Here is a 24,668-nt window from a genome sequence, read left to right as displayed (position 1 = left end):
AGCTTCCCCAGAAAGTCAGTGGGGAAGCTGTCAGGAAAGTCTCAAGTCACTGGGATAAGTCTGTCCCACCTGTGTACTTTCCCCCTAGTCCTTCTGTGTCAGCCATTAGTGCATGGCTCTTTTCATCCTTCTCTGCATTCCCTTCCTCACCCAGCATTAGCCACCTACCCAGCTGCCAGTCTAGGACTTGCAACTTTCCACTGGCTTCCCCACTGACTTTGGTTATGGGAAGCCAGCAGGAAGTTGCCCTCATGTAACAACCATAGGCTTCAGTTAATGAAGGCAACAGATACTGGAGGGATTGCCATCGTTAAGTGATATGGTCACACTTTATGACTGCATCAGTTAGCGGTAGAAATTCCAGTCCCAAATATCACCATGAGCCAAATAATCTAGTATAGACCTTGAACTGAGACTTTGGAGGTTTAATCAGTCATGGAGTTCGCTGGATGATGTTGTGTCAATTTGTAAATTAAATCTCTGTTACATGATACTATGACGATAAAATTATAGCCACGAAGAAAAAATAACATATAAATGCAATAAATAAATAATATCCATGGGATTAAAAGAAGAAAGGGGTTTACAAGAAATTTCAAGAAATGTAAATATGAAATATAAACCCACAAGGAGTTGTGTTTCAGATGCATATTGCATAAAATTCCTATGTTGATATTATTCATATTTTATTTATAGTTTAATAGATTAATAGATTTCAAAATAATTAATGTTTTAGGTACTGTCCTTCGTGTAAAAATGATTCTAACGAGGTTGTAAAAGCTGGGGAAAAGCTCAAACAAAGTAAAAAGAAAGCAAAGATGCCATCTGCCTGCACTGACAGCCAACGAGATTGGGGCAAGGTAAATAATGTTTAGATACCTTTGAATGTATTCTCTCTAAACATTTATTTGTTTCCTTACTTATAAACTTCAGACAATTTCAAGAATCTAAAAAAGTTAAAAAAAATGTTCCCTAATGTCCTCCATAGTGTCATAATCCAAGTATGAAATGTAATTCCCACATAAAATAAACAAAAAAACCCATTAAAAAATAAAACAAAAACCCAGAAACAAAAACTCAGACAAGTTACCTGAAGTCACTAGTAGCTGCTACTTCCTCCATCTCAAAATAGCATTTTTAATTCAGTTTAAACATCATACTACAGTGTGATTTTTAGTAAACATAATATGGAATTGAAATCATGATTAGGAGTTATAATTAATGATGTGCTTTTTTTCCTTCCATTTTGCTAGCAAAGTCAAATGAATGTTGTTATTTTAGAGTGGTTTTTAAAAGTAATTACAGTCATTTTTAAAAAAATCTGGTTTGTTTATTTATTTATTTATGCCACAGAACCCCAAACTAATTATTTACAATATCTTCTGCATTTATTTTATATTACTATGGCACTTAGATTCTAATTACATGAAAATAGATGTTTTAGTTCTTTTAGCATATTATTATTGTTTTATTTAGATTATTTCTCAAACATGATATTGCAATGCTTTGTATGTGGAATGATTTTGAAAAAGAGTATTTCAAATATTCAGATAGTTGAAAATACAATAGTGAAGATGGATAATACTTGAATTAAAGTCTTAACTGGGTTCTGGTCAGTTTTTGGGTGCAATTTAATAAACCTATGAAGTTTTTGGTAGCTTGCCCTATGGCACCTAAAAAACTTCCCTGCATCACTGTGAACCTATCTCTTTTTTTAAAAAAGTAGTGAGATGAGGATTAATAATGGAATTTAATCGAGACAGCTGACTGGTTCCAATGAAATATTTTGTTCTACCTATTTGGGATGGAGAATTCTGAAAATTTTAATTAAAATGTATGTTATCAAATATCTAAATATAATCATCCACATTTATCAATAATGATTGGGCCAGGACCACCCTCATTCAGTGATAATAAGGCATAAAGTCTTGTGATCATGCTGAATAATTACAGCAGTTCTGGTAAACGATTTAGTTTTTATGTTATCTTTTATGTGCTGCCAGTAGGGAAGTTTGCTGATTTTATGGTAGTAGCTGTTCTCAAAAAAAATTAGCAAAGCCAACTGAAATAATTTTTTAAATTGATCAACATACTGGTTTCAAAACAGCTCTTGAATACCCTTATTTCAATAAGCTATGAAATAAAGCATTGCTAAGACCCGTATTTGTTCATAAACTTTCAAAATTATTGTGATTAATTGCTTGCCTTGTTCTCTTGATGGTAGGGCATGGCCTGTGTTGGCCGTACTAAGGAATGCACTATAGTTCCTTCTAACCATTATGGACCTATACCTGGTGTTCCTGTTGGAGCAACATGGAAATTTAGAGTGCAAGTATGTAGACATATTTTCTATATATTGTTTTTTACTCTTGTTTCACCATTGTGTCATTTGCATGAGTGCATAAATCATTACTTGGGTTTTTAATGTAATATTTGAGGTCAGTTAGTTTTTATGTTGTACTAGTAGCTGCTTTTGAAATTTTCCCATTGTCATGCTGATTTATTGACAGGATCCCATCAGTATATTAGTATAAGATAATCTTTTGTGATCCTGGGTTAATATCTTTATTGTAAGATAAATCTTTTGTCTTGGATAATTGCCAAAAATAAATTTACTGCTCTAAGGACTGAGATTTTAAATTTACCTTTTTAAAAATGTCAGCATTATAATATATGACAAAATATTTTTTGAAATTGAGTGGTGTTTTGAGTACAGTTAAATAGCTTTTGAATACATTTTTTCAGGAAAACAAGATTAAAGTATTTTAACTAAATGCACTAATATTTCACATACGCTATTCATAACAGGAACATATTTTAAACTTGTTTATTTTAAAGGTGAGTGAAGCAGGTGTTCATAGACCTCATGTTGGTGGAATCCATGGACGTAGTAATGATGGAGCGTACTCCCTTGTGTTAGCTGGAGGATTTGAAGATGAAGTTGTAAGTTCTGTATTCCGATTGGTTTATGTATTGGTGCTCTATTTGATTGTTTTATCTCATGTAAAAATATAAAGATGATGATAAAAATGTTTTTTTAATGTTTAAAATGGATTTATTTTTGTGTTAGCAAAATGTCAGTGGGTTCCAGCATTCAGCTATACTGAGATTCTGACTGGAGAAGGAGAGAAAAATTATAGAGGTTTATTAATCTGACAGCTCAAATGATTCACCTTCACCAGCCAGATCAAAATTGATGTTTAGCCAGAAGCAAGACATGGATACTTCTTTCTGTTGCTAGGAGTTGTTTTTGGCAACAGATTAGTATTGGAGTCTTAGAATGAAGTTTAAGTTATGTTGTCCTACTAGAGACTGGAAAATACAATATGAGCAATAATTGTAAAAATGTAAAGCGAACTTTGAATATTTAGATAGTAGTTAATGTTGGAAGAGAAATTAAAAGAACCAGGAAAGGTATGTAAAAGGAATATATGTAAAAGAAAGGAACTGTACAGAATACTTCTTTTTTACACAAGATATTCTATTTTTTATTTCTGACTTTTATACAGGGCTTATGCAATAATTGTAACAATAAAGGGAAAACATTTAAAAAGAAAGACAGATGGGTAATTTTGGGCCAATCATATTTTCTCAGTCCAATGTACTTTGCAGCGCTGTTTTGTGAAGAAAATGAGAGGAAGGAATAATTTTATTTAGTAGGGGTTTTTGACTTTGGTAATTTTTAAGACCTGTAGACGTGAACTCGCAGAATTCCTCAACCAGTATGGCTGGCTAGGGAATTCTGGGAGTTGATGTCCACAGGTCTTAAAGTTGCCAGGGTTGAAGATAGCACTTTGAGCTGCACAAAATAAAGATGGGAAATGTATCTGGCAAATAAAAATGAAAAAAAAAGGCATTTCAGCGGTGCAACCAAAAATACATTCATATAATTTTATTAGAATATTTACTAACATTTTGGCTTTCATAAGTTGCTTATGAAATGTTATAAAACATTTCCATTTACTAAATAATTCATTAACAGATTTTTATTGTGTAAATCCAGATTATCAACTGCTACAACTTTTGGTTGATTTAGTCAGATACATCTGATAGCATTGAATTGGTGCTAACTGACATGCTTTGATATTTAATTAATGCTTTTTATTTATTATTCATGGTTCATGTTTTTATACAAAGTAGCTCAAGAAGATATAACGTACTTGTGTGTTTTACCCTATTTCTTCAAGCCTATAATTTTGTGATTATTGTTGCAGATTCCTTTTAGTTTATTGGTATCATTTGCCATTAAATGCTAATTAATTATTACTGAGATGATGTGAAGGTAAAGTGCATTTTTACTGAATAGCTGATGCCAAAAATCAGAATACTTCAAAGGAAAAGAAAGGTGCATAAGCCTTCAAATATTTCTCTTTATTTCCCAAAACAACCACAGAAGACTAGTAGCTCTCAAACAGATTTAATTCATGCTCACCACCCTTAAACCAGTTAAACTTTTATGTCATGCTAAATTATTTTGGAGGGGAGGGTAGTTTACATCTTGTGGAAAGGGTATAGCCAGGGAGAGAAAGATTAGTAATTTATCATATCTGTAAGGTCCAAATTCACCCAAAGTCATTCAACTCTGTTTAAAATTGTTGAAATTCACCCTTCTGAATGGATTTGCTAATATCATCTTTCCCTGAAAATACGACCTACCCCCAAAACAAGCCCTAGCTGGATTTTCACACATGTACCTAATATAGCCCTGCCCCCAAAATAAGCCCTAGTTAAGCCCCGCCCACCCTCTGGTTGTATGAAGTAAGGTGAGGCGGCGCATGGGTAAAAATCAAGCTGGGGGTGTGCAGCTAAAAATCAAGCTGGGGGTGTGTCCACACCTACTTACATTAGGACCACTGCAGCCAGGCCTCCCACACTCTGACACCTATCATGCTGCTGCCCAACTTCTGCTGCATGGCTCGTTGTGCAGTCCGTGCAAGCTTTCTCTGAGCTGTTTTTCAGTTGATTAAAACAGTTTTAACTTCTGGTGGATTTTTTTTAATGAAATTATGTTTTAAAAAGCTATCATTGGCTATCCTTTTCCTTTTGGCTAAACTCCTTTAAGTGCACTGCGACCATTTCCACTTGACTGCACTTTATTTCACTCTTGCTTCCCTTCTGAGAAGGCAGAAAAAAATGCAAGCCAAGTATACGTATGTTATGCCACCACTCGTGGCAGAAGGCTGTGTGGTATACTGTGCCATTATGCATGCAAGCATTGGTACTGGCACAATGCGCCACATGGCATCCTGCCACGAGTGGGAACATACAATATGCATATTTGGCTCTCATTCTTTTCTGCCTTCTCAGAAGGGAAGCAAGAGGGAAAGAAAGTATAGTCAAGTAAAATGTTTGGAGTGCACTTAAAGGAGTTTAGCCAAAAGGAAAAGGATAGCTGATGATAGCTTTTTAAAACATAATTTTCTCAAAAAAAACCAACCCAAAACCCCACACCAGAAGTTAAAACTGTTTTGATCAGCTGAAAAACAGCTTGGAGATAGCTTTACAGCTTGGAGTCAACTTGCACAGGCCACGCAACAATCTACTTGGCACACAGGCCGTGCAACAAGGCTCTCGATGTCTGGCTGCAAATGGCCACAGAAGTTGGCAGCAGCGCAAGAGGTATTGGGGTGTAGGAGGCAGTGGTCCTAAGGTAAGTGGGTAAGACATCTCCTGAAAATAAGACCTGGTGCTTATTTTGGGTCCAAAAGGAAATAAGACTGGGTCTTATTTTCAGGAAAACATGGGTAGTAGACTAAAATTAATAAGAGTAATTACATACATATTTATATTATGTGGTACAACTTCAAGAATTGTAATAAAACAAAAAGGCAGTCATATACCTATAGATGCACAAAAACAGAATAGTGGACCTTGTTAATGCATACTGCTAGAAGATATTAAACTTTTTTTTTTTTTTAAAAAAGAGATAATATGTAAATATGCCAAAATATATCAAGTACAATAGTTGAATTGTTTTAGAATAACAAATGCAATAAAATATTTAGGAAGTTTATAGACATATTCACAATTTTTACAGTATAGATAGAGAAGGTACATTGATATATGTTGATGTCCTTGCCCACCCCCAGTTAATGATGTTCTTGGAAAGTTTTTGCAGGTCTTTTAATCCTGAAATTTGAGAATAAGATACCTGAGAGAGGCGTTCCCTATATCTTGGCATATAGAAATCTGTAATTAGATCCAGCTCTTTGCCACTAATTCAAATTTGGTGCATTCACATCTATCCTGGATATAGAACAGATATAATGGGAGAGTATGGAATGTGAGGATTTGGATTGAAAAATCCTTCCATTTATACTCAGGATGAAAATGTCATTAGTATTCTGTTCCTCTCTTGCAGTCCATGTAAATTGGTCCTTCTAAAACACTGCCTACTGAAGTTAATGCTTTTTGTGTTTTTAGGTAGACACATTTGTATGCAAACAGATATGAATATGACCACATACAAATACAGCCCCAAATATCTGTGGCAGCACCACATAAAGTGTTGGTATAGTTATATATGCACAACTGTTATTGCATGGGACTCATTTTCATCTTCTACTTGTATATTTCAGACTATCCTCAATCATAATTTGACATTTTAAAGGATAATTTATCTTCTTATATAGGACCGAGGTGATGAATTTACTTACACTGGGAGTGGTGGAAGAGATCTTTCTGGCAATAAAAGAATTGGGGAACATTCATTTGATCAAACTCTAACACACATGAACAGGTGCTTTTAAAAATATTTTCCTATTTGTTTTTTAAGGAGCAAGCATTCATTTTTAAGGAAAAACTGCACTTTCAAACAGGTAGTCATCCTAAGTCTGTTGCCTCTTATAGGTTGCTAAAGCCTCTTAAGGGTCCATTGGAAAATTAAAGTGCTATGAGAAATCAAGATGTTAGGCAAAAGTGGATTGCAGCTTTTCCTGTAGAGAGAAAACAATATTTCTGCTTATTGCTACCCTGTTGATGAAAGAATAAAGCAGAACGGGTTACAAAGGGGGAAGACCTTTAATGTTTAGTTTTAATGGCTGAGTAAAGTTAGGAGCCCTTCAAATTGTGAAACACCTGCATCTGGAGACTGAAGCTTTGAGTGCCTGAATGCAGCACTCTTACGTTTTTGTGAAGGAAGAAAAAGGAGGATCAATTCAGGTTTGAGATGGGCATACTGTTTCCATAGGAACAAACTGCAGTTGATTCAGTAGTGATTCTATGCTTAACTAGCCTGCTCTGCTAACTGTAGAGTATCAAATTGCAATAGTTTGGCATGTCATGGTAAATCCTCACTGATAGTCTAATACTTTAAGAAATATTTTGTTATGTTGAAAGACTTAAAAAAATTTTTTTTTTTTCAGAGCCCTGGCTCTAAATTGTGATGCTCCATTGGATGACAAAAATGGAGCTGAGTCTAAAAATTGGAGAGCTGGGAAACCAGTTAGAGTTGTTCGCAGTTCAAAAGGTCGAAGGATCAGCAAATATGCTCCAGAGGAAGGCAATAGATATGATGGCATATATAAGGTAAGTATTGTTCTTCTGTTTGTCTTGGAAAATATTAATAACGAAGTACTTTTTTTACTGCAAAACTTATTGATCTAAAAGATGCATGTGTATACTTTTTGTGATTTCTGGATGTTATTAATGGCACATTTCAAGTAGTCAGTGACCTTCTGATCTGTCACAGAGGGTTTAAAGAATGCCCTTTTTCACAGCTTTCTTTCATGCAATTTTGGATTCAACGCACTCTAGAAAGTACGCTCAGTTAAAATCAGTAATCAATTTATTGTACTGTTGTATTGGTTGTCTATTATTTCAGCTTTTGCACAACGTATCTGAGGTGATGAAGGGAGAGAAAGAATTGATAAGTTGAATATATTTTCAGTAATTCAATAATATGTGCATTTAAAAAAATAGGATTTCTGTTTATAGCATAACAAATATAGTTTTCAGCTGTTGGCATCTTTTTGATGATTTATGTAAAAAGCCCTCTAAACTTCTCCAGCTAACTTTGTCTATTATTTATGCTAATTTGCAAAAATTAAATCTGCCACTACCAGAAAAAAAATGCCTTGATTCTTAGAAAAAGTGGCATATATACTTTTTAGAGAAACAGTCTGGTTATCAAAGATTACTTATTGTGGAAGTCAATATTAAGTTCTTTCTTTACAATACCATTGCTTAGGAAGTCCACTACAACACAGTGGAGATGATCAGAAGCAAGATAGATAAATTGAGATCAATACCTCAATTTGCCTTTGTATGTAAGTTGCTTTTCAGATAGCATAAGTTTCTTTCCTAGAGCTAATGTATATGTAGAGAGAAATTGTTATATCTAGATATGCTTGAATGAAAAAGATTCAAAATCAACATCAACTTGATACTTAGATCTGGTTTTAACAAGTCAACTGCTTAGTATTTTTTGTGATCTCTACTGGGAGGGAGATTAGGAAAATATATCCTAGTTACTTTTCTGGGATCTTTATTCTATGGCTGTTCATTATTTCTTTCTAGACAGTTTTCCTGAATAAATTGTGGAAAAAAGTCAATTTGTGACTAAAACTGTGAAAATTTGTAGCTGAGGCAACTGCATCAGGTGGAGCATTCCAGACTTTGACAACTCTATTACAAAAATCACATTTTTACAGTCAAGTTTAGAATGGTTTACATTGAGTTTAAAACGGTTTGAGCATGTATTATTGTGATTAAAACAGAAAAAGTCATTTACAGGTAAAACGTTACTATGCACAATTTTGTATGCAATACCTAAGTCCGACCGCAAGTGATACAGTCCCAGGTTATCCAAACCAAGAATTTTGAGCCTAGTAGCATAGGGAATTTGATTATGTACAGAAGAGTGCAAAACCTTTCTCGTAAAGTACTTCTGAACCTGCTCGATTGTGCTAATATCAAATATATGCTGGGGTGGGCTGCTGGGGGTTCTCAGAGGTTCTGGAGAGCCCCTAGCTAAGATTCTGTGCAGTTTGGAGAACCTCCAAATCCCACTCCTGGCTGGCCCCTCCCCTCCCTCCCCCCCTCCTCCCAGGAATCCCCACGTGGCTTGTTTTGGATGCAGGTAAGTGCAGGGCGCTCACGGAAGCTCAGGAAGGCCAAAAAATGGGCCTCCTGGAAGTTTGGGAAGGCTGGAAATTGGCCTCCAGAGCCCAGGGAGGCTATTTTCACCCTCCCAGAGGCTCAAAGAAAGCCATGGGAGCCCGGGGAGGGCAACCCTCCCCCCACCATGGTGCAGGAGGGCATGGCCACACCCACCCAGCAACTGGACAGAGAACTCTTTGCTAAAATTTTTGAAGCCCACCCCGGATATATGATAGGGATTCCAAACAGTTGAACAGTACTCCAAGATTGATCTAGCATAAGTTTTATAAGCTCTAGTTAGCAATACAATGTTTCCAGAAAAAAAACTTAGGTAGAATTAAATTAACAACTCTTTAACATTGGTTTCAGGCAACTACTTTATTACTCTTCCAGTTATTTTAATGTTAACTTTTGGTTTAAATACAGGACTAAAACTATCTTAATGGATTATCTATGCTGAAAAATGAATAGGATTCATGACCCTCCTAATTTCTCTAGGCTATCTGTTTTACAGTAGTTTCAAATCTTTTGCTGTTGCGCTTCTGTTTCACACTAATGTATCCAGGTCATTCAATGAGACTCCATCTTGTTTCTCATGTTCTTCAGTATCTACTTGAACTTTGGAGTGGGATGTCATCAATATGCTGATAGCACCAGTTTGCTTGCCCTTAAGGAAATAGTCCTTGAGGGCAAATGCTGAAGTTTGATAATGGGCTAAATCCAGATGAAGAAACAAATGAAATCCAGGCTTATGTTAGTTGAATCTTGGGTACCTGGATGTTGAACTTTAGCTTGTTGTGGATGTATTGCATCTCTTCCTTTTCCACAGAAATAGAAGATCTCATTAATTAAGGTTGCATCTGTGATAAAGAATCCATTCCACTTGCATTGGCAGGATATCTAATCATTGTTAGCTCCTTTTTGATCATTGTGATTTATCCTTAAAAAGCACCTGGAAGTTTTAGTTGGCATAAAATGTGGCATATAGGTTGTTAACTAATAAAATAGTTGGGAATGATGCGAAAGATACAGTGCTACTATTAAATTTTAGAGTGTGTGGGCTTATAAATTTAATAAAAAATAGGAAATAATAAAACTATAATACACAGTTTAGGACCTGACTACCTGAACAGCCTTTTCTTTAACAAGTCTGTAGAAACGTTATGATTGGCAGAAGAAGCTTTTTTGCGTGTGTGTCCCCAGACTCAGAAGCTCTTCTGTACCACATTCATATTATGGAATGTACTCTTTTTGGCTTTTACTCTCCCTCTGTTTCTTAGAGAGCATTCATGATGCAACTCCAGGTTTTTAATATTTGATTATTTCATACTTTAATTTTATATTTTGTATTTTGCATTTTAATTTTATTAGCCACTTTGAATGCGCAACTAAGCAAAGAAGAAAATCATAGATCAATGCTGTAGGGTGGTAGTCTAAATCAGGGGTCTCCAACCATGGCAACTTTAAGACTTGTGGACTTCAACTCCCAGAGTTCTTCAGCCAGCAAAACTTAAAACTTGCCATGGTTGGAGACCCCTGGTCTAAATAAGCTTATTTCTACTGTTTTTTGTTTTGTCCTTCCTTGACTATCATTTTACTTAATGTACTGGATTAAAAAAAAAAAAAACCTTTGTAGAGTTAAGTTTAGGAAATTCTTTATGACAACCTTAGATTAAACATTTTAGATTCAAATATTTGAAAGGTTTTCTAAGCAGCCAGTCTATACTTTATAATTCAGGTGGTGAAATATTGGCCAGAAATTGGAAAATGCGGATTTTTAGTTTGGCGCTATCTTCTGAGAAGAGATGATGCTGAACCTGCACCTTGGACTACAGAGGGAATAGACCGGTCCAAGAAATTGGGCTTGAGTTTACAGGTTAGAACTTAATGTTGCCATCGTTTTTATGTTTTACTAAAACAGATAAGCTAGTCAATACTCAGCCGAAGCTCTCTTGGAAGATTTTCTTCAGATTTGTTTTAAAGATGTCAGGTGGCTTGGATTATATTTTCTGTATAATGTTCAGAAGTCCATACTTTATTTCATGAAGATGAGAAGGTGACAACGTATAGGCTACACATGGACTACATTTTTATTCTGGTCCCATAATTTTTAAGTAATAATTGAAATTCAGTAACCAAATGGCTGAATTTTGACAGTATAGTTGAGGACCCTTTTTCATATTTTGAGATGGTTTTTAGATGGGAATGAACAGTTTATATCAGAAAATTTCTGCTCCTTAACTGTATATAAAGAATATAAATCTTTATCCTAACTGCCATTCCTGGAAAGAAATGGCTCAGAAACTGTTGATTACACATCCTTAGTTCATCAGAAAATCCAGAGACTGAGATATATGGCTTACTATCCTTCAAATACAAATCACTCCCAATGTAAAATGTGTTGAAGTAGATAAACTTAGTACTTACTTCATTTGTTAATATTTGGATTCCTAGATCAATTGATAAAATATAGAAAAAGGAAAACAGCCCTTGATTCCTTACCAAAGAGGAAACCTGGTAATTTCAACCAGTCTGTTTGTTATAGTTAGAAATAAAGGCTCAGGATTCATCTTGGGCCTCAAGGAAATCATGACATTTTGTGAATTAGTTAACTCCGATTATACTTTTTTTTTTTTTGGCTCCCCTTCGAGCACTGGAGTTGTCTTTGAACTAATGGATCTTATGAGCATACTGCTATTACAGGTGCTCTTGTTTTGATTGCAAGCATTGCTGAAAATACTTCTCAGATGTGATGTTCTTCTTTTGTAGTACCCAGAAGGCTATTGGGAAGCTATGGCAAATAAAGAAAAGAAAGATAAAGTAAAAAGGCAGCCTGTGAAACAGGAACAAATGGAACAGAGCAATGGAAATCAGAAAAGACCAATTAATGATGGTATGTCTAGTAACTTTAATACATTAGTTATCAGATAGATAAGATATTTCAACCCATATTGAAACATAATTTCTCTGGATCCCATCAAACATCTTAATATGTCTTTCAGCTTAAAGAAATTAGCAGACATATCACAGGCCAGTCCTTTGCTGTTTCCAGGGTGGTCCTGCGGGCCAGATCTAAGCACCCCCCGGGTCTTGAGTTTGACACCCCTGATTTATAAATAATGGCTTCAAATGAAAATAGATTAATTAGGAATCAAGTTTCATCCAAAGTGTGTAGTTTTAGATTGCATTAAATTCTGGTAAATGAAAAAGACAAGAAATTTGAGACCATAGATCTGCTGTTCCAAGAGGCACTGAGTGTCATTTCAATTTCATAGGTACCGTATTTCCCCATGTATAAGCACCCCCTTTGTATAAGCCACCCCCCCAATTTTTGGACTGTGAAGTTTTGAAAAAAATATTTTATTAGAGAAACAAGTTATGAAGAAAGAAAATTTACAAAGAAACAAAATTCGACGTCTAGATCTACAACCGGTCATGGCGCGAAGCGGTGCGGCGCGCTAGCAATCTACGCATCGGGCGAGTAGGAATGAAGCATTCAGGCCGATGCCTAGCGTATACATTTCTATCGCGTACTCGCACTCGTAATCGTATCATCATGTACAATTTTTACAAAAAAGTATAGCATACTGCTGGAAAACCAGTTTATTCCTACTTTATTATTTTATGCATTTTTCACGTATAAAAAGTGTACCTGCTTTGTATATGCCACCCCCCTACTTTTTGGGCTTGAAAATTTTGGAAAAAAGGGGTGGCTTATACATGGGGAAATACGGTATAACTTGGCTAGAAAACAGTCAATAAATACATGTTCTTTTCAGGTCAGGACAATGTTTTCTTAGCACTGTAAAAATGTTTGCTTGTAGCTTGCTAATTGTTATCATATGCAGGGTTCCTCTTCAATCTGCTAGCCATAATTTATTTTAAGATACTCCATCCTGGTTCCTCATTCTGAATTTTCCAATAAGTTGGCATTCTGTGTCCAATCATTCTTTACTGGATTGCTTGCAATTCCCTGCATTATTTTTCTTCTGCTTCTGCAAACCTTAACATTCCCATAGAGATGCCAGGGCTTCCCTTAAGGATGGATGCTGCTGGTGCAGTAAATACACAAACCGACATATTTTAAGAATGAGTTTTATTTAAATATTTAAGATTTGAATAAAATATCATACTGTTTTACTTGTGGTGAGCTACTTGAAATTTATCCCTCATAGAAAAGGAAATCTCTACTTTTTCTGTGAAAGTATCTTTAAAAGAAAAACAATACTTTCTGTCAGACCTGGATTCTCCAATCCCCGGTCAATGCACCAGTACCATTCTGAGGCATGCCAGAAACTGGGCCTTGCAAAAACAAATGAAGCCCAATCTGCAGAAACCACGCCCCCTCCTCTCTCCATGGAACCGGTCCCTGTTGCCCAAAAGGTTGAGGGGCGCTGTATCACTAGTTGTGTTAAAACTATCTTTGCAAATATTGGGTTGTAAGCTGGACATATTTGCAGAATCTATATATATAAAAACAAAATATCACTCATGCATTATCACAAAATTATCCGGAACTGTATAACCTACAAACTTGAAATTTGGCACGTATGTTCCTCTTGGCTTCTAGGTGCTCACCTAGAAATGATTGTCAGAGCATTAGTATTTTGTATATTATTATTAATACACACTGATGTGAAGGAGTTCTATTCTCCCTCCCCACCTGAAAAGAAATCTGTTCCAAATGCACAACACAAGCAGAAGAGAGGAGTTTCAATTTTAGTTTCATAGCAGCAACCAACTGTACTACAGAACAGTTGAGGTAAGCCACGCCCAGGCTCCTTGCTGTTTCCTTCTTGCTCATACAACAAATAACTGTTTCAATTTCCATGTTTCAGTTTCCAAACAGCCCTCAATTCTCTCACACACTGACAGGACTCTAGCCAGATGAATACTGATGGATGCTAGTAGGCAGAGGCACATATTTTTCCCCTTATTTTCCTCCCCCAAAACTAAACCCAATCACAGAATTTCATTGCGAAACACAGGTATGGAGCTAGCATAATATATTACATTCAAAATAACCAGAAACACGAGTACAACAGAGGATGTATGTTTTGGAGAAAGTTTTTAATTTAAGATTATTTGGGTGTTATTTTATATTTTCTGATAAATCTAATCAGTAAGCCTGTACCTGTAGTTGAAGGCACCAGTGTAAATTTATAATTGTAGCTTGATAATGTTTTTTCCAGACAATATAAAGCAACCTACGAACACAGCCAAAACGATGAAGCTGAGCGATGGAGGGAAGGGAGAAGCTTTTCAGCTAACGCAGCAACAACAATGGTTGATACAGGAAGACTCTCCAAACCAGAAACTTTGGGATGAAGTTCTTAAATTTCTTAAAGAAGGACCAGTATGTTGTTGTTTTTTATTTTAACCAATGTTCCGTACTGTTTCCTTTTAATGTCATGCCACTGGATTTTTACTGAAACAAGGACTTCGTTCTACCTGCAGCTTTTCTGGAAAGTTTCCTCACCATCCAGAGTGCATGAGGAGCTGCAGGGAGTGAAAACACAATTTGGCTAATATGTAGTATATTTATTAAAATATAGTATTTGAAGTATACTATATTCCAGGCCTGAAAAGAAGTCTGGATTAATATAGGAACAATACTATTTTATGAAGAGTTCAAAAGCATTTCAGCATTTGACTTAATTATTTTTCCCTTATCCTGTCCTAGAATTTTTTGAAGAAACTGGAACAATCCTTTATGTGTGTTTGCTGCCAGGAGCTGGTTTACCAGCCAGTGACCACAGAGTGCCTGCACAATGTCTGTAAAGTAAGTGTCCCGTGGATCATTTTCATATTGTCCTACTGTAACTTGTAAAAATAAATAAACTGATATTTTAAAGAAGAAAAATTCTGTGCTGCTGTTAAGGTAAGCATATGCAGTAAGTCAGCAGTTATCTCAAGCTAATGAATATTATTATTTAGTTCAAACAGTAAGATTATGAGTATATCGAACAGATATATCTGTGACCTGGTTTATTGCAATAAGTTTCATAGTGCAGCGAACAAAACAGTGAAGGATCTTGTGGCATGGTACAACCTAACATTGTACGGCAATGTAAAATTCTTTTGGACAAGACAATTTCATCAGGCCTTATGCTATAATGAGTTGAATAATTTTAAGTGTTAAAAATAGCACTTAAAAATTATTCAATTCATTATTTTTAAAGATAACAGTTTCAAGTTTTTTTTGGTAAGTCTTCAATGTTTTTATATAGTTCCTGAACCAGAAAATAATTCAGGCATAATTTTAGATTATAATTACATTTATGAAATAATCTTTTGATTATTTTCTACTTAATAATCTTTTATACTTTCTATATACTTTTGAAGATGGTGTTCAGTTCAATATGTTAAATGCTTCCAAATCCTGAATGGAGATTAATTGTTTATCTGTTAACGTGTTTTCCTGAAAATAAGACCTAAGCTGAAAATAAACCCTAGCCTGATTTTTAAGCATGCTCCTAATATAAGCCCTACCCACAAAACAAGCCCCATCAGCTGTGGTGGGTGCGTGGGCCACCAACCCCAGAGGTGGCGAGGGTGCGGGGGCCAATATTTCAATAGCCGCAGCCTATGCAGCTCAGATGAGTTGTCCAAGCAGCAGGCAGACACAGGACGGGGGGAGGCATGTGATCAGAATCTGTTGCATGGGCTGTGGGAAAGCCGAGAATCGGGCTGGAGTAGGCAGACAGTTGCGGGAGAGCCTTTCCATGGTGGTACTGGCAGCAGGCGGAGGTAGAGGCACGAGGAGGAAGGAAGGCGACTCTGATGCGCCATGTGGGCCGCAGGGAAGCCAAGCAACAGTGGGACAGAGTGGGTGTCTGGCTGCAGAAGGCTTGTCTTTGCATGGTGGCACTGGCAGCAGACAGAGGCAAAGGTGCAGGGGGGAAGGAAGGCAGGCGATTGCGAGAGACATGAAGATGAGCTGACCAAATCCACATTCTGGATCTAAACATAGCCTGCCCCGAACTGTTTCAAGCACAGAATATTCTGCATCTGAATATTGCTGTAGTCTCTAAGTAATATACCTGTCTTGTGAACTGGATTTTAACATATGTATGTTTCCCATGACTTTAGAGTTGTTTACAGCGCTCTTTCAGAGCTGAAGTCTTCACCTGTCCTGCTTGCCGACATGACCTTGGGAAGGGCTACACCATGGTTCCCAACAAGATACTGCAGACACTACTTGACCAGTTCTTCCCTGGTTATAGCAAAGGACGATGATATGTATTTGTAACCTTATTCTCCAAATGACTGAATAAACTAAAAGAACAAACCATCTAGGAAAACAGTGGACCAGCCATCTTGAGGGAATTCATATTTACTATCACATTGTGAAGCCGCTAATTCAACCCTTTTTCCCAGTTAGCAATCTATTGTGTAGTAAGAACTTCAAATTCCCAGCTTCCTTTTCACAAAGGTAGTTTTGAACAGATGACCATTAGTTTGTATGCAGGAATAAAGGCTTTTCTTGGCTCTGGCCACCATAGTAGCAGGTCTTCAGTTGTTTTTATAACTACCTCAGATGGAGAAAACAAATTTGGGGGAAGTTTAACAACACATCCAATGAAGTTTAGCTACACACTGCCTCCTGAGCATTAGTTTTGCCTGGTCCATGCAATTTGATTTTGCAACAAGAAAACAGCACGTAAGAAGCCAGTTTTGTTACAGAACATCAAATGCTGTGGTGTGCAAATTCTTTATTGTGTTACCCCTCCTGCTGTGTTTCTTACTCCTTTTGCAACAACAAGCTTTTAGTCTATTTTTGTGAACGTTATTGTGCTCTCGTATCTTCTGCAAGTTGACTACTAAGGACTAAGAATGATATGAATGCATTGTTGCTGTTGATGTAAAGTGATTTGTGTTTTTTGCACTTAAAGAGGGTATTCAAGACGCTCTTAATTGTGTAAAAACTATTTCATATAAAACAAGCCACTTTTGTATTAGGTAAAATTGTTTGCTTTTAGTAGGTCTTGTATTAGTGGCAATACATCTTATACAGCATTGAAAGCAGTGCTAGCTTGGAGAGGGCTCAAATTGCTTCATATTGTGATCTGAAATTTTATATACAGTATATTCCCCACCCCTGAATATACTTATTAAATATTTTATGATTCATAAAGTGTTGATTGTTTGCATTTTACACCCATAACATGATAGCAAGTGATTTCCTAAAATAGTGTTTATATATATTACATAAAATTCCATTTGAAATTTTTATAAATGGGATTAGTAAACCTGAAGTTTACATTAGTCCTTTGGGCATTTGCCTTGCAGAGTTATATATTTTAAAATACATTTTTATAAGGCTTTCATTCTGAGGAGATTACATTTTCATATCAACTTTTGATTATAGATAGCAAATGACTAGTGACATCAGAACAGATATGTTTGAGTACTTACATACTATTTTAACATATACATAGTTGTTTGTGCATTGTTTGAGTGGGGAAGCTGGTATTATTCTTGTATTACAAATTGAAACTGAAGCTTTTTTATTTCAAGTCTGTTTTAGGTATGGTACTGAATATTGGATTACCATTATTTAACTGGTTTCAGTTTACATTCCAGTCTTTTTCCATTAGCAGAAAGAAATGAGAATTAAAATAGGATATTTTAAAAGATAGTTTAAAAGATGTAACACTGTCAGAATGTTTTGCTTAACAGGTTGAAGCCATAGAGACCTACTTTACATATAACACACTAAGTAAAACAGAAATCATTATGGATAAACTGGGCCAGTATCAAAACTCAGGTTGATTTATATTATACTTAAGTCAATCAGCCAGGATAACAAAACTATAATTAAATATGACTTATTTACATTATTCACAGATTAAATGAACCAGAATTTTTCAGCTGTGATAGTAATAGGTATCTAGTTAGATAAAAATTGAAAGCAGAACTTTCCTGTTTCTCCCTCGGATACACAAATATTGATTTTGCTACGTCAGCCAATGGCCTTTTTAGTCATAAGAATTTATAAATTTGCAGCTAAAGCAGGATAAGAAAGCAAAGTTTCATAAATAGTTTTAGCTTCTCTGGCAGCAATAGCAGTCTCCTGAGTGAGCTGTGAGATTGAAAACTTCTTTTGGGCTTTCAGTCATGGCTAGTGAGCATATCTTCAGCCTAGATAAAGGTTGATCTTTTCATGCCCTGGAAACCCAGCCTGCCTATACTGGATTCTGAGCCCCATTTGTCATGCCAATTGGACCTCCATGATGAGGAATGAAATTGGGAGAGTCAATTCTCCAGCTTTTATCTAGAAAACCAGTTTCAAACTAATAAAAAATCCTTGTTTATTTTGTAATAACAGTTAATATTAACCACTAACTGATTGAAACCCAAGTCACATTATGGGCATGAGCTTATGCCCTCTACTCATAAATATTAAAACTGTAAATTAGCATTGTGTTTAAACCAGAGTACAGTTAATTTTAATAGAGACACAATGGCCCAAGTATACTGCTGCCTCCTATCACCAAATTAAAAATGTCAAATTTTCTGGAATTTTGATTACTTCGAGTTGGCTGGAAATTTGTGAAAATTTGGGTGAATTACATGTTGGGATTTTCATGCAAGATGTCAGAATTTTAAAAATGCTGAAAAAAAATAATTTTGGGAGGAGGGCAATTGCCCTTTTCTGCTCCCTGTCATAAGTCATGGCCTAGGAGGCACAACAACCAGTTTTGTGTACCACACTAAGCATAAACAAAGCACAACTTCTTTTTGGCTTGTGCAAGACCTTACCATGTCTACTTCAAAATGTACAAAATGTACTTTGGTCTAGTGGTCAAGGCACCAGGCTAGAAACCAGAAAATTGAGTTTTAGTCCCATCTTAGGCATGAAAGCTGGTTGGGTGACTTTGGGCCAGTCTCTCTCAGCCCAACTGATTTCACAGGGCTGTTGCGGCAAAAATAAAGAGGAGAAAGGAATATTAGGTATGTTTGCCACCTTGAGTTTTTTGTTAAAAATAATAAAGGTGGAATATTTTTTTAGTCTACCAGTATATGTTTTCTAAGTTAGCTATCTTGTACTAAAGTTAGCCAAAAGAATAGCCAAATAATGCTAATGAACTGCTAATAAAATGTTGATCATTTTTCTGATACATTAGAACAGTTTGCTGTTACAGAGTAACAGTTTATCCCAAGTTCATTTTCTGAAAAATTACAACCTCCTGGTCTACTGGAGCATTAAAGGAGACTTTTCCCCCATAAATAATTGGTTGCTAGCATTATCATATATAGGAGGCACTTTATCATTCATTTCCTATCCCTGCAAGCTTCTCTGAAACCAGAAGTGGGAAGCGCCACACTAAATGGGGTGTTTTGTGGTTCTTTTTAACAGCTCTTGAGGCAATTTTCATAGTAGTCAGCTTGCCATCAATGTCTTCAAATTGGAATTCTCTTTTGACAGTTGTGGGCATCTCTTTGTTCAATGTGAGATAGCTTTTTAAAGTTATGTGCTTTTGATGTGTGCTGTAAAGGAGGTACTCTCATTCTTTAATTTCAAATAATAAATTCAGATTGTTGCACTTGCATTTAATTGCTGTAGCATATTATAATTGATTGAATTCGCAACTACTGTGATAGCACTGTCCCAGATCAGACCACATTACACCAAGATTTATAGGAACTCATATTGTGAGAAGTGTGTCTGACCCGCATGGATGTGTGTGTGTGTGTGTTTGTATTTGTGGCTTTCATTGGTTAGGCCTTAAGCCAGTCTACAAAACTGTGACAAAGAAACTGGGAATTAGTCTTGCACTGAATGAGTTAAGTCAGTTTTACAGGTAATGGCTGACTGATTAAGAAATATTCGTCAATAATTAACCTAAAAGAGAACAGGGCTTTCTCATTTGCCAAACAATGTGCCCTTTAAATATCTGTATCAGAACAAAATGTATTAGAAAGCTTAATGCTAGCAATCCTGCAGGCAACCTTTTGTTCTCACAAGTGTAATCATTTCAGCCCTAGCAAAGTCTCTCAAAATGTCTCACTTAAGATAGGGTGTGTGAGATCGTAAATACTGCTGAGCCAAGTGTCCTGTGTCTGTTTGGCTAGAGTTATAGTTCATATTCTGAAGAAAATGACCTGTTTTTTTGCCAAACGGATTGAAAACAAACTTCAAAAACTGGGAAGCCAGCTAGTTTTTAATTGGAACATTAACAAGAGAAAATTTAAAAAATACCAGTTCTAGAACATATAATTATAAACAATAAAGATACGTTGCCATAATCTAGAGTGTGGTACATACTTTTTTAAAAAATAGCCACCTGCATTCAACCATATCAAACTGTGTTAATGGTTGTCCATGACTTCATTTCATACAAAATGAACAGTAATTCCATTTTACCTTAGCCCAAATACAAAGGAAATACATTATAAAACTGTCCTAAAAAATTTGGGTTAATTCTATATCACAGAGCATTTGGACAAGCAGGTGCATAGTCATGACACTGTTTAAACAGTGTACTATATTGCTTTTTTCATACAGTTCAATGCTTATTATTAAATCACAGAAAAGCAGCCCTGATAGAAAAGAGGGCCTTAATTAAGGCCACTTCAGCATGGATTGACATGGAAACTGAGGCACTGTATCAGATCAATTGCTGCTTAATAAAAGTATTTTACAAATAGCTGCACAGAAATGTAATTAACAGCATGGAGTTTTCAAAAATATACACTGTATATAAAATATGCTAACTGGGCTGAAGATTTCACCTGTCTTCACAGAGTGCTACAAATACAGTGAGAAAAATTAAGCCCAGTGATCTGAAAGGTAATTCAAAGGCTGGAAGGAAGCTGGTCCTAAGATGATGCTCTCTTCTGCTCTGCAAAAGGAGACTCATAGACCTCCATTGGTGGGCAGGTACAGATCAGATGCTGGTCCCCATAGATGTCATCAATTCTGGCAATTGTAGGCCAAAACTTACTTTCAGGTTTCACAAACGGCTAAAGAAGAGGAAAGGAGTATTTAGAAAAGCTATATGGTACAACATCTAAACAACAAAAATTAGTAATTACAGTATGATTGTGTACATTAAAAAAAGATAGGCAGTAAAATGCATCAAGGAAAGCTTTCAAGGCAAGGTTTTGATTGTAAGCCCTACATGATTTGGAAAAATGCTATCTGGATTCTTTTTCTTTTGAATTTTTTGGAAGTCTTTCCATGGCTAGGCCAGGAGTTTGAGAGATTTGAAGTTGTTCTACTCATTATTTTAAAGACAGGTTAGGTTACCCTGCGTTCTGCGCTTTACCCCAGCACTCAAAATATTCTGCCAATGAAACTCAGCAGCATATTTTTTTTTGTTGGTTGTCCAAAATAAGGATGGAAATATAAATGGGAAGCCTCTGCAGGTAAACTTCCATTTTGAACCTTCATACGCCACCATAAATGATCCCAGGTTGCACTAGTGAAACGACTGTTTTGCTGTTGAATTTCAGAATTACCATTTTGGGCTTTTTCAGAAGTACCGGAAGATGGAAGTAATTGGGCTGATGAGCCACTTGCAGGTTTCCCACGTAACACCTTCCAATTCCCCATCCCAATAAGTCTCTACATCTAGCCTTTCCACTTATAACTATGGCCCTCCTCTTGGTCAGGACAACCACTGTAGTTTAAACCAAATGTTCCTTGTTTTGTCCCAAAGGTGCTTTTCGAAAGGCAACTGGACTTTCTTTGTTTTTTCCTTGAAGATGTTTTACTTCATGTCCAAGAAGCTTCTTCAGTTCTGAACTTCAACTGAGAATTGAAGAAGCTTTTTGGATGAGAAGCGAAATATTTTCAAGGAAAAAACAAAGACCAGTTTTTGAAAAGCACTTTTGGGACAACCATGACTTGGATGACAGAATCTCCATAGATGTTCCTTATTTTGCTTTGGACATCATTTTCTTGTTGGTACAAAGGTTTTGTCAGATTCTTTAGGAGCTGAAAGGTGAATAAATGAAAACCAGATCAAAACAAAACAGCGTTTACTTCTTTATTTCACTTCTTGTGATGGAAACAGTCCTTTTCATCAATACCTCTTGACTGCAACATACTGCTTTTAAACTTACCAGTTATTGCTAAGAGGTCTAGGTTTTTGTTTGTTTGTTTGTTTTGAGAAAAAAAACTTGAGACTGCTGAAAATTTGCAGAATTACTTGTTTTGTTTCTCTTTAATACTGGAAATATTTGCTCAAAAATACTTGAGCAAATATTTCCAGTATGTATAGAAGCATCACCTCAAAAAGGCAGTTTGAGCCACAGTAGATAGGACTCAAACATAGAAAATAAGCTATGTTATACTTTTTTGTTAAATTTGTACTATGCTCTGCTGGGTTTTTTTCTGGTCTAGAAACTTCCCCCATATACAGACCATCTGCCATATTCAATGCAAGAAAGGTATCTGCATTTTTTTCATGCTGGTACGTTCTTTTGCAGGGCTTATTTGTAGAGCTGTCAAACTCCCAGCCTTTGGGCCGGATACGTCATGGGCTGGCCACTTGCTTTAGTGAAGGGGAAAAAAGTTCCAGTACATAATATGACACCGCCATGATGATATGAGTTTGACACCCGTTCTAATTTTAAACTTGATCATGATGGACGTCTTTCAATACAGAAAAAAATCATATACTTTTCCTCTATAGCAGCCCCAAAGAAAACTCTTTGAATGCAGTAAGGTGAGCATGGGCGGTCTGGTTTTCAAATACCCACTAGAGGTTTTTTGGCACATCTGGATGGAACATATTGTTGGTTTTTAAAATCTGACCAGAACAAATCTAATAAAATAATTGCTCAAAATATATTTGTGAAATTATAACTCATTACTTACTAGTGGAAAAGCAGCCACTTCCCTAGAATATGGGCGATCCCAGTTGGGTGCAGCCAGGCAGGTCAAAGTGTGTGGGGCCATCTAAGTCAAAAGAAATGTAGTTTAGAATGCACAAAAGGAAAAGAGCCCTCACCCATGTTTTGGGTCAAACTATTTCAGTTTTGAACAAGGAGCACCTGGTAGAAGTCTCACATAAATAAAACCCTCCTGAGCTTACCTTTAAGGGGTTAACTCTAGCATCCATCCTTCCTTCTTCTATATCAGCTACTTCTTGTCGAATACTAATCATGGCATCACAAAATCTGTCTAGTTCTGCTTTATCTTCAGACTCTGTTGGTTCTATCATGAGGGTCCCAGCTACTGGCCAGGACATTGTTGGAGCATGGAATCCTAGGAAACATGAATTCTAATTGTTCACTTGATGTTTAAAATAATGAACCTCAACAGTCAGAAAACATCCTAACCATCTATCCCCCGCTAGATCAATCTCTGAGCTAATCTGCTTTATAAAGACAATATGAAATAAATACATGCATTTATGGATTTTGCTTAAAGCCATTTGTATGTTCTCTACTTTCCTCTTGATACAGAGAAAAACAGCAGCAGCCATGAGCAGCTTTCTCCTTCTGTAGTCACCCTGCAGCAGCATTAAAATATCACATCTCTGCTGTTCGTGAAATGTGTAGCATTCAAAACGAAGAAGTGGTTAAGAAAAGGAAAAAAAAATCTCACCATAATCCTGAAGCCGCTTAGCAACATCCACAGCTTCAATATTTGCAGTTTTCTTAAAAGGCCGAGTATCCAAAATAAATTCATGAGCTACATAACCTGTTTTAGAGTAAAGATTCAGACACATGAATCTTTTTTGAGAATAATAAAATACGAGTATAAGGCAAGATGGTAGTTCCCCATTTCAGTGGGCTCTAGAGAGGCCTTGCTGAGCAGAGAAGCATCTGCTGGAGATTTTAATGAGTCTTCCTGTTTTGAGTGGGTAAAGGTGGCTTATTCTGGCTTTCACTAAAAGCTGTTCAAACTAAGCTTCCTTCACTCAGTTTGTTTCTTTCATTTTTGCTAAATGTCAACATGCTGGTACAATAGTTAACTCTGCTAGGCAGAAAATATTCCCAGTGATTAGATAAGATAAATTTATTGTTATTGTACTCAGAAACCTGAGAACAACGAAATGAGGTGCTCTTTCACAACATACAACTGAACAACACCAAAAGACATATACAAATAACAATGTAAAAGCAAATAAAAAACAAATAACAGTTAAAAACTGTACAACCAGAATATATATATGTTAAGACCACCAGATTCATAACTCTGCATTTAACCTGATCACAGCACTTGGGTAAAAACTATATTTAAATCTACTTGTCCTGGCTTTCAGCACTCTATATCGTCTTCCTGATGGTAGGATCTCAAACAACGAGTGGCCTGGATGCGAAGGGTCTCTCAAGATCTTTTGTATCTTCCTTCTACATCCCATGTTATACAACTCCTCCAATGAGGGAAGAGGACATCCGCTGATCTTTTGTGCCCTTTTTATCACTCTTTGGAGTGCCCTTTTCTCTGTACAACTCCTAAACCACACAAAGAGGCAATAAGATAAAATGCTCTCTATAGAGCTTCGATAAAAGGCAACCAACAGACTCTCTGGCAGTTGTTGCGATCTTAAAAGTCTTAAAAAATACAGTCATTGATGAGCCTTTTTTTCTAGGGCTAAAGTATTTGC

At 36.2% G+C, this 24,668-nt stretch overlaps 2 protein-coding genes across 3 annotated transcripts in view; one reads left to right on the top strand and one right to left on the bottom strand.

Moving 5' to 3' along the window:
- UHRF2 (ubiquitin like with PHD and ring finger domains 2) overlaps nucleotides 1-19,655 on the top strand; it is a 74,837-nt gene extending 55,182 nt beyond the window's left edge. For both annotated transcript variants that reach the window (XM_026703726.2, XM_087926672.1), the window contains exons 7-16: nucleotides 737-860; nucleotides 2,225-2,332; nucleotides 2,839-2,943; nucleotides 6,633-6,739; nucleotides 7,365-7,527; nucleotides 10,838-10,975; nucleotides 11,869-11,992; nucleotides 14,292-14,455; nucleotides 14,783-14,881; nucleotides 16,192-19,655. In XM_026703726.2, coding sequence (XP_026559511.2) covers nucleotides 737-860; nucleotides 2,225-2,332; nucleotides 2,839-2,943; nucleotides 6,633-6,739; nucleotides 7,365-7,527; nucleotides 10,838-10,975; nucleotides 11,869-11,992; nucleotides 14,292-14,455; nucleotides 14,783-14,881; nucleotides 16,192-16,338 — 1,279 coding nt within the window. In that variant the 3' untranslated portion in view covers nucleotides 16,339-19,655. The remainder of the gene's footprint in view (nucleotides 1-736; nucleotides 861-2,224; nucleotides 2,333-2,838; nucleotides 2,944-6,632; nucleotides 6,740-7,364; nucleotides 7,528-10,837; nucleotides 10,976-11,868; nucleotides 11,993-14,291; nucleotides 14,456-14,782; nucleotides 14,882-16,191) is intronic.
- Nucleotides 19,656-20,249: 594 nt separating this feature from the next.
- The window catches only part of GLDC (glycine decarboxylase), a 37,543-nt gene continuing 33,124 nt past the window's right edge, over nucleotides 20,250-24,668 (bottom strand). Inside the window, exons 22-25 of the mRNA XM_026703725.2 lie at nucleotides 23,663-23,758; nucleotides 23,148-23,320; nucleotides 22,931-23,011; nucleotides 20,250-21,069 (exon numbers count right to left, since the gene is read on the bottom strand). Of these exons, the coding sequence (XP_026559510.2) occupies nucleotides 20,926-21,069; nucleotides 22,931-23,011; nucleotides 23,148-23,320; nucleotides 23,663-23,758 (494 nt within the window). The 3' untranslated portion in view covers nucleotides 20,250-20,925. The remainder of the gene's footprint in view (nucleotides 21,070-22,930; nucleotides 23,012-23,147; nucleotides 23,321-23,662; nucleotides 23,759-24,668) is intronic.

This window comes from Pseudonaja textilis, chromosome 2 (genome assembly GCF_049901715.1).
Source record: "Pseudonaja textilis isolate UNSWEBS1 chromosome 2, rPseTex1.2, whole genome shotgun sequence".
Taxonomy (NCBI): Eukaryota; Metazoa; Chordata; class Lepidosauria; order Squamata; family Elapidae; genus Pseudonaja; species Pseudonaja textilis.
The sequence above is the reverse complement of the archived record's forward strand: the minus strand, read 5'-3'. Positions and strand labels throughout refer to the sequence as shown.